Source organism: Trachemys scripta, chromosome 12 (assembly GCF_013100865.1).
Source record: "Trachemys scripta elegans isolate TJP31775 chromosome 12, CAS_Tse_1.0, whole genome shotgun sequence".
In the NCBI taxonomy this organism is placed as follows: Eukaryota; Metazoa; Chordata; order Testudines; family Emydidae; genus Trachemys; species Trachemys scripta.
In genome coordinates this window covers 37013745-37023701 of record NC_048309.1, presented here as the reverse complement: position 1 = coordinate 37023701, position 9957 = coordinate 37013745, and the positions used below count along the sequence as shown (strand labels likewise).

The 9957-nt window shown below is 43.6% G+C and overlaps 1 protein-coding gene across 1 annotated transcript; it reads left to right on the top strand.

The window, feature by feature from the left end:
• Nucleotides 1-3496: 3496 nt before the first annotated feature.
• Nucleotides 3497-4444, top strand: LOC117885864 (olfactory receptor 4D1-like). Its single transcript, XM_034787385.1, has one exon. It carries the CDS (start codon nucleotides 3497-3499, stop codon nucleotides 4442-4444), a length of 948 nt encoding a protein of 315 aa, XP_034643276.1.
• The last annotated feature ends 5513 nt before the right edge of the window (nucleotides 4445-9957 follow it).

Here is a 9957-nt window from a genome sequence, read left to right as displayed (position 1 = left end):
CCTCTAATTTAGCCTGTACTATGTTGTAATCTTATTATCAAAGCACAGTTAACTCAGGTTCAGGCTGGAGTTGGTAAATTGTATGTCATTTCCGCCCTTATTTTAATAACCCAAAGGTTGCTAACAAAATTGTATTAAGTATCAGCAAGTCTAAAAAGGCATTGCAGTGGGATCTAACATGTTCAAAAGTTCGGGATTTTCTGAATGACTAGCTCACGGCCATTCGGAGCAATCTTGAACATCAGGTGTGGCCTACTGCCCTTATAGACACCTTAAAAGTACCATCTAATCTGTTGCCATGAAAACATACTTAAAAATTTTCTGGGTGAAAGTGCAAACGTTCACAGTGCTCCTTCCAAGAATACAGGCTGGTTGAAGGGATGTGGGCTCCCACATACCAAACCCTATCAGGTCCGTAAAAAGAATGCATGTAACAAATTTATAGTCAGTGCTACCGCACTACTATGCTTTGCACTAAACTAATGTCCTTTCTTTTCTATCTAAAGACCCCTACCCCTTTCTCAGACCCTGCTCTTCCCCATCACCCAGCCCGAGAAAAAATAAAGCTGGTTTCAGGAAGGTACGGTATTCAATGGGGGATGGGGCAAAGGTTGTAGGCCCACTTAGTATCAGTACCCCTAGCATTAACTCCCTTAAACAGGCCGACACCAATCTTGGCACTCCCAAGCTGACCAGTTCATGATCCTCGGCCATGTCCAGCAAAAACAAATCTTGGTGATGCCTACACGGCATCAGAGGAGGGAAATTGTGGGGGAATAGTCCTGGCTGGCCTCCCTTGCACCGATCAGAACATCGTCGAAGACTCGTCATATAGGCTGGCACTGCAGGCCACAAGCCGGAACTAGGCTAAGTGACACAGCCTCCTTTCAAACTCGGTCAAGGGTCATGACCAGAGGAGGGAATGGGGAGCAAGGAGGGAAAGAATAAAAAGCCCCAGCAGCAGCACTAATGAAATATTGTTCATGGCTGATGAAATATAATAACCGCTTGTGTGAAGCAATAGGTAACTTTGGCTGAATGCAAACTGACTAAATGCAACTTTTCCTGTGAGCATCCTGTAATTCCAGCTAAATGCAAAACTAGCCAATTAGATACCTTCTTTGGGTGTCCTGTAATGAACCCTTATGCCCTATAACAGTAAAACCCCGGAAAAACAACATGCACCCTGCCGAGAAAAACACTCAAACTGGTGCCAAGCACTGCCCATATTGGAAACCACCAAGAAACCCTCCACTCAATATGCACCCAAATTCTCGTAAATTGATAGGGGAGGTATCGGGAAAAAGGGACGGACCCCAACTCTTATTTCACACAAATGACGTATAATTTGTACTATGCTTGCGGTTTGAAGGAATAAAAGCAGCCTGCGTGCTGTGCTAGGTATGGTAGTTTTTGGACTGCTACCCCAACATGTTGGTATGTATTGCAATAAACTGGCCTCAAGCTTGAGTCTGTGAACTAAAATCAATGCGTGCGTGACTTTTTCCATGACACTACCATCACTGTCTGAGACCTTCATGTGACTAGTTCAGTGTCACTCATCTTCTCCCATGGCAAGGGCTCTAGGTTGCTAAGACCTGAAATGCATTTTTCTCTGGAGCAGGTTGGAGATTGGAAGTGGACCAGAGAAGAGTCCAGATTTGCAGATAAAATCAGAGCGAAATTCCCACCATGGATTTCTTTCAATTAGAATCTTTTATGCTTTTAAGCTTTTGAATAATATTAGACTGGAATTTTCTCAGAAGGCCCATTTCAGAATTTAACATGGAGTCATACATTCTAAGACCAGAAGAGGCCAGATAATTCCCCCAGGATGATTCCTAAAGCAGGCTCTTTTTTTTCTAAAAGTTCTATCTTGATTTTAAAACTGTCAGTAATGGAGAATCCACCACAACCTTGGTAAGTTGTTCCAATGCAGTTGGGCACCTAACTCCCTGAAAGTTGAGAGCAGCTCCCGTTTACACTAAGATCCTAAAATGCTTAAAGGTGACTTACTTCACAACAGATCAAGTTGTAGTCCATGCGGAACTAATGAGGCACCTCTCTATTGGCTAGAGCACATACAGAGTACATCTTCTACAGGCTTTTAACTAATGGCTCTGGTCTTTTATCTCAGCCAGTAGACACTGATGTGTTTCTGTTGAAATTTCCACAGCAGCCTCTGGAGTCTCTGATGTCTAGATGAGGCAATGCCCCTACCTTCATTCCTTTCCACCCAAGTTCTCCACCTAATTACTTGCCATGGCCCCAATCATCACGGTGCACATGTGCCTGACAATCCTTAATAGATTAACCTCCCCAGACTCCTGTGGCAGAGCAGACACTTAACCCAGCTCCCAAGCATCTAGTGCTCTATCTTCAAAGCCATCCTCTCCAACTATTCACACCCCAACCTGAAACCATACTTTATGGTCAAGGTTTTTAGAGCCGATTAACATCCTTTTGCAAGACATATCAACAGACTGCAGATGGGAAAATCTGTTTTGGGGGGCTTTTTTAACCCAATGTTTCAATTTTTCATCTGAAAATGTCAATCAAAATTAAGTTTTTCCTTTCATTTAAATCAACATTTTCTTTTGAAAAGAATATCACTATAAAAAAATGGTTGGTTGGAATCAAAATATTTAATGGGAAAATTATGTCTTTTCACTTTTTCATGAGAAATGTTCAAAAGAAAATGAAGCTTTTCATTTCACTTGGATACAAAATTTTCACTTCTTACTCTTTGCATGATAAATTGTGAGAGAAAGGCAAACTTTCTCCCACTTTTCATACTTTCCTTTCCACAATTTTAGGATGGAAAAGTGGGATAAAGTTTTTTTAAAAAGAGGTCAAAAAAGAAAGAGACTGAAAATCCAAAGCCTAAACATTGCGGGGGGAAAATGGGAGGTCTAGAGCATCAAAGTTGCAGATGGATGAATGGACACTGTAAGGAACAGGGACACTTTTGTGGTGCAAACCACTCCCTTTCATTCCTAGGACAAGATCACCAGTGGAGGAGTAAAGAGAGTCTGCTGAATCAGGATTCTTCTGAATTCAGCTGAGCACACAGTGTTTAATTGAGAAAAAATAAGAAAATTCCCAAACAAAGTTTGTTTGCTAACATGGATTTAAGAAAAATGTAATATCAGTCGCTTAAGCTATGTCTACACTACCGCCTGGATAGACGCTCCCGAGATCAATGCACAGAGGTCAATTTAGCAGATCTACTGCCAAATCGACTGCAGATCGCTCTCCAGTCGACCCTGGTATTCCACCCCAAACGAGAAAATTAAGGTAAGTTGACTTGAGAGTGTCAACCTAAGCTACATTGACTCCAGCTACATTATTCACATACCTGGAGTTGCGTAACGTAGGTCGACTTACCGCAGTAGAGTAGATATAGCCTTAGAGGGAGAGGTGGGGAGAATTACAAAAAGGACATAATTATTATTGTTATTTCTGTTTAATTGCAGATATATTTTAAGTCCACAAAATGGACCAGCAGAACCTCACCACTACAGTGACTGAATTTGTGCTCCTGGGACTCACCCAGAGTCCTGAGCTAGAGCATTTTTTCTTCATTGCCTTCTTCATGGTATATGTGACCACTTGGTTGGGAAATTTAACCATCATCATCACGGTGATCTCTGACCACCACCTCCACACCCCTATGTACTTCCTGCTGGCCAACCTGGCTTTCTTAGATGTCAGTGACTCATCGGTCAATACTCCCAGATTGCTCTTGTGTCTCCTCTCCCAGTGTAAAACCATCTCATTCAATGACTGTCTCCTCCAGATCTTCTTCTTCCACTTCATAGGGGGTGCAATGGTATTTTTCCTTGTGGGGATGGCAGTCGATCGGTATGTGGCCATCTATAAACCACTGAGATACTTGATTATCATGAATCGGAGTGTGTGCGTGGGGATAGTGGCACTGGCGTGGCTGGGTGGATTTGCTCATTCTGCTGTTCAGATTGGACTGCTCCTCCAGCTACCGTTCTGTGGGCCGAACGTCCTGGACAATTTTTACTGTGATGTCCCACAGGTCATCAAACTGGCCTGCACTGACACCCATGTGATCGAGCTGCAGATGGTCTTCAATAGTGGAGTGCTCCTTCTAATTGTATTCATAATTCTGCTCATTTCCTACATCATCATCTTAGTTCAGATCAGGTCACATGTCACGGACGGGAAGCGCAAGGCTCTGTCAACCTGTGGAACCCAGATTACCGTGGTGTGTTTAATATTCATACCCACCATCTTCATCTATGCTCGGCCCTTCAAGAAGTTTGCCCTGGACAAAGTGGTGTCTGTCATTTACACAGTAATCACTCCAATGCTGAACTCAATGATCTACACGTTGAGAAATGCTGAGATGAAAAAGGCCATCAAGAGACTGATGAACAGATTCCTGTTCTCATGCAGGAAACTAAAAACATAATTTATTTTTGAATGATCATTTCTCTTAGAAACTAGACCATATCAGAGTGGGGATGGATATGCCACATGAATTGTGTATCCTATCGAACGGGATCACATCCTGCAAACTTGTAAAATATTATGTGCATAAATAAGTTACGGAACAAGGGCCATAATCTCCACTGAAATCCGTGAAGCCAGTTGGCGCAAATCAGCATAGCTCCATTGGAGTAAATAGATCATGTCCCCAGCTGGTGTAAATCAATGTACAGTAGTTGCTGTGATGAAGTGGGTTTTTTTCCACCTTGTTATGTTGCATGTGAGTCATACTGTCTTACACTAATACTGTGTGTACCTCAGTTTCCCTGTGCACTGCACCAATGTCTAGGTGGTGGGAATTGGGTGTGTGACTTTTGCTGAGGCCCTCAGGGCAGGTGAACTTCCCAGCTGTCTGCACGTAGGCAATGCTTGGTGCCCTTCGTAACCTGACATCCAGGAGGGGGATGAGACTAGGTGACACTTTCCCCGGGAAGCAGGACAAAGCCCAGGGGAGGAGCAATAGGCATGCTGGAGGCCAGGCGGTGGGGTCCAGGGCAGTCTGCAGTGTGGGATTGGAAGAGGGGGAGTCCAGGGCATCTGGCCCGGTACTCCCCATGATGCACTTGTCTGAAAGTCACTGATTTCTGTGCTAACAAGTTCTGTTCTACAATGTGTACCTCTCGACTAATAAACATTCCGTTTTTCAATGCTGGTTGAGTCACAGCTGACTGCAGAGTTGGGGTGCAGGGCCCTCTAGCTTTCCTAGAAGCCCCACCCAAGTGGACTCATTGTGGGAAGTGCACGGTGTGGAAAGGGATGCTGAATGTTCTGAGTTCAGATCTAGGACGTTTGAAGCTGTGTAAGCTTCTTGTCCTGGCGACAGTTTTCTCAGAGAGATGAGGCTCCTCCAGAGTCCTGACTGGCTTCATACGGAGTAGTTCCAGAGCATCAGCCTGGTGACTCCATGACAGTTGCATTGGAGCCAGTAGACCATATCCCCAGCTATAAACCTGCATAGCTCCACTGGAGTCAATGGGTCAGATCCCCAGCTGATGCAATTCAGTGTGCTCTCTGAATATTTTCCAACAATGAAGGATTCCTGATGTAAAGGTGTATTTATAAATAAAACTGGACAATCTTTCTTTTTTAATTGAAAAGGTTTTTGTTAATGTGTTTTTCTTTTAATTGACAATTGGTAAATAAAAATTGTCATACTTTTCCAGATTCTCAGAGAAAAAAAAGAGAAAAAAATGTAAAAAATCTTCTCTCGTTTACTTGTTGTTTAGGGTTTTTTTTCCCCCCATTTTTCTCCTTCTGTACTGCCCTTTTCCTTAGAAAAAGAAGAGAAAGTAAAAAAGAGAAAACGGGGAGAGAAGTAGGAGAAAAAAGGAAAACTGACAAAAACAAAACCTAACAGTTTTAGATAAAAGTGTCATTAATACTACTACCGCAAATAACTACTTTCCAAAACTTTTGCAATGAAATGTTTTTGAAATTGGTCAGTAATTTTCTGATTTTTGTTTTTTGTTTTCCAATCAGCTCAAAATGTATAACTTTAAGTAGTTAAAATGCAGCTCCACTGTAAAATCTAATTAAATAACAAAAGACCCCTTTGTAATCCACAGATCTGCAATCCAGGGGTATCAGAGTTGGATTGTCAGGGTCAAAATAATTTTGAATTTTCACCCCTGCTAGCCCTTCAGAGCCAACAGAGCTCTGGGATGGTGGCTGGATGCTATTTTCAGCTGAAATAACAAAAGAATTATTAATTAACTTCCAGCCTATGAAACCTGTGAAAAACCACTGACTCATCAGGGATGCCCGTGGCTGGAGATGGGACATTTGAGGCCATGAGATGGGCTCTGAGGTTGCACTGAGCATTCTCCCTCTTAGGTGATTGGCTGGCAGGTTCAAATATTGTTGGGGTCTAACAGATGGCCATATGTGGGGTCAGAAAAGAATTTTCCCCCAGTTGAGATTGGCAGTGGGAGTTGGGGATTTTTCACCTTCCTCTGTAGCATTGGGTGCTGGTCACTCACCAGGATTATCTGGGTGTATCTCAGTCATTGTCCTGACATTGTGGAGACCTCAGGCACTGGTGCACCCCATCCCGCCTATTCTCTGCCTGTGGCACATAACAGCCTAGTCTCCTGTGGGCCATAATACTTAGGTCCAATTTCTGTTGCTGGGTTTAGTGTGAGGGTGCTGAGTGATGTTAGCAGCCTGTGCTACACAGGGGGTCAGACTAGATGATATAGCAAACAAAATGTGTTTGAATGCAGCCAAATGCAAAGGTATTCATCAAGGAACAAGGAATGAAGAGCTAAAGGGCTCCTTAATCTAGGGGAGGAAGGCAGAACAGGAACCAGTGGCTGGCAGCTGAAGTCAGACAAATGTAATTTAGACACGATTTTTTAACATTAGCCATTGCAACAAGCTACCAAGGCAAGTGGGGGGTTCTCCATCTCTAGATGCCTTCAAATCCAGATGCCTTCTAGAAGATGCTGTGGTCATGGGGGCCCTTGAGTCCCCACCAGACCACAGTTTTGGGTTTTTGGCTTCCCTTTTCTAGCACTCACCGACTCCTTCCCCTGCTTGGGGCATAACAGAGTCTCAAAAAAAACCCCAAAAAACAAAAAACCAACAGTGCAGGGAAGATCAAAGTAAATAAAGAGAAAAGGGGGCTTAGTCTCTTGGTCACCCCTTTGGGGCCCAGCTTGTCTGTAGGCTTTTTAGAGTCCTGCTAAGGATTAGAGTCCATCCTTAGACCCTCACCCCACCTTTTTGTAATGTTCATTCTGTATCAGGGAAAGACAGTGTCAAGGGCAGCTGGGTCCATGACTCACTCTCTCTTTGCTGATCTGCCCCTGTAGCTAGATTTCTCCCAGCCATCTTCTCCTACTTGCTATCCCTTCCTGTGGCAGGTTTTCCCTTTTTGAATCCAGTCTCCCATGCCCCTGTCTAACGCACTGTACCTCACTCTCCTCTCAGATTTGGGGATATAGTGCAGGAATCTGGACATAGACTTCTTTTGTTATAACTCACTGGACCCACTCCCCAGAGAAAGAAGCAGGAGCTACTAATCACCCTCTGTACATTTCTTTAACAAGCACCTAAATGACAAAGGGATCTAAGTCTCGTTGACTTTTAATGAGACTTAGGCACTTTGGAAAACATTACCCAAGTGTTCTGATCACTCACTCCGACTTCCCTCTCAGAGCCAAGGAAAGAAATAAGGGGTTCTGACTACCACTCTCCTTCTCAAAACACTTCATCATGTTCCTCTCCCAGGTAGAGAAGGATAACCCAGGACTCCTGGGTTTTTCTCTCTCTCAGGAGTCAAACAAACATCCAACTTTTCTCTGAGTCTCAAATGCTTTCCAGCAACTCAATGCTCAGTTAATTCCACACAAAGAAAACACTTGCAAAATTTAAATCCAAAACCTGAAACTTCTGTGAACTTTTTCATAATCCCACTTGGAATCAAAGTGACATGTGCATAATGCCCAAATTCCCAATGTAGCATCTTTCTTGGCCATGTCTAGTGAAACTCTGGTGGATTCCAGGGGATTTTTCATCCTAATACCAGTGTTAGTGGAAGGGACAGAAATGATATAATGAGATAACCCTTGGGGCTAATTCCTCTTTCAGCCTAGTGTGACAGTCTGTATCCCTATGTTCACCCTTTTTACAAAACTATAATGTATTTTGTACAAAGTACATCTTGTGAGGTATCTTTTGAAAACTCATAATGTGCTGATCATTATTGTCATAGTAAAATATGTGTGGCAACATTGTAGGTAAAGTTATAAGATTCTACTGTATAACATTATTGAGGCATATTCCAAGTAGGCATAAACCAGTCTCTCAAAGACAAAAGGCAAACTGATGCTTTAGCCAGGTGTCAATGAAATCAAATGGACTATCACGTGGTTAAGCGGCCATTCTTTGGCAGGAAAAAGGATGTGAGTGAGGAATTTACATATCGGCAAAGAAACAGGTGGAAGTTCCCATCCCACAGACTTTCTGTCTCCTGAACCCCTGCTGGAGATGATTCTCAAAGAGGAAGAAAAAAATACAAAAATGGGGAACAGATGCCCCAAATGTTCTCTGCCTTCATCTCTATTCATGTCAGCCAGAACACTTGAAGAACAAAGTTAACAGCTTGGGACTGGTGGAAAGATTCAGCCAGTAAGGCTGCTAGGACATGTGGTGAGAGAGATTTGCGCTTTGAATTCACGGAGCTTTTTAAGGCTGCTAAGTTGGCAATGCTGCCAGTGCTACTGTTCTTGGAGCTCTGGTGTTAGGTGCACAAAGAGTGAAGTGTGCTGATTCAGCAGACCTCCATGTTATGCATAAAGAAAGACCACAGGCTCTGTACAGTGGGGAGGTCACTTTGCCAGATATATTGTCAACAAAGCACAGTACGAGGGCCTTATAGATACACTTAACACATGTATGTCCATGAGACTGGTACTGCTACAATCAGGACACCAGAATCCTGTCCCCCTGCACCTGCCCAAAGATGCCCCTCCTATGACTTCTCTTTTTATACATAGAATCATAGGACTGGAAGGAACCTCAGGAGGTCATCTAGTCCAGTCCCCTGCATTCATGGCAGGACTAAGTATTATCTAGACCATCGCCGATAGGCGTTTGTCTAACCTACTCTTAAAAACCTCCAATGACAGAGATTCCACAACCTCCCTCCTTGATACAAATAAGCAATCTGTCACACTCCAGATGTTGCTATTCACCATCCTTATTCGCATATGTGCCAGTTTGAATAAAACATCCTTATCCATTATCCTGTTATCCCCTCCTTATCATTTGGGGTGCCCAGGTGTTTCTGTGCCATCTCTTAGGAATGCATTTATTAGTTCCCTGAGAGTTATGGGTATTTTGGTACCATCCTCTCTGGTCAGGAATGTGCTTACTTGGTTTGATGACATCCAGTGTGTGCTACTACTTTGTTAAGTCCAGGCCTACTCTGGTTCATGGCCTTTGGTTCACACTGCTAGTTTTGCTGAGGTCTCCAGCATGGCCTATGGGTGTCTTTGACCATTCCATTCTCCAGGTTGCACTGCTCATCCACCTTCCCTTCTGTGGACCCAATATGCTACGCAGTTTCTTCTTTGACATCCCCCTGGTCTTCAAACTGGCCTGCACTGACTCATACATGATGGAGGTCCTGCTGATCTCCAGCAGTGGGCTGATCACCACAGGAGTTTTCATCACATTGCTCATATCCTATACCATCATCTTGGTCCAGATAAGGGCACAAGTCATGGAAGGGAAGCACAAAGCCCTGACCACCTCTGCCATCCAGATCACAGTGCTGAGATTGCAATTTCGCCCTGGATCTTTATCTATGACTGGCCTTTCCAGAAGTTCATGGTGGACAAGGCAGTGTCTGTGCTGTACAGTGATTACTCCAATGCTAAACCTGAAGATCCACACCCTGAGGAACACCGAGATGAAAAGCCCGTCAGGAAG

What these genes read in the sequence shown, in the direction of transcription:
- LOC117885864 (XM_034787385.1), top strand. Translation starts at nt 3,497, where the DNA reads ATGGACCAGCAGAACCTCACCACTACAGTGACTGAATTTGTGCTCCTG.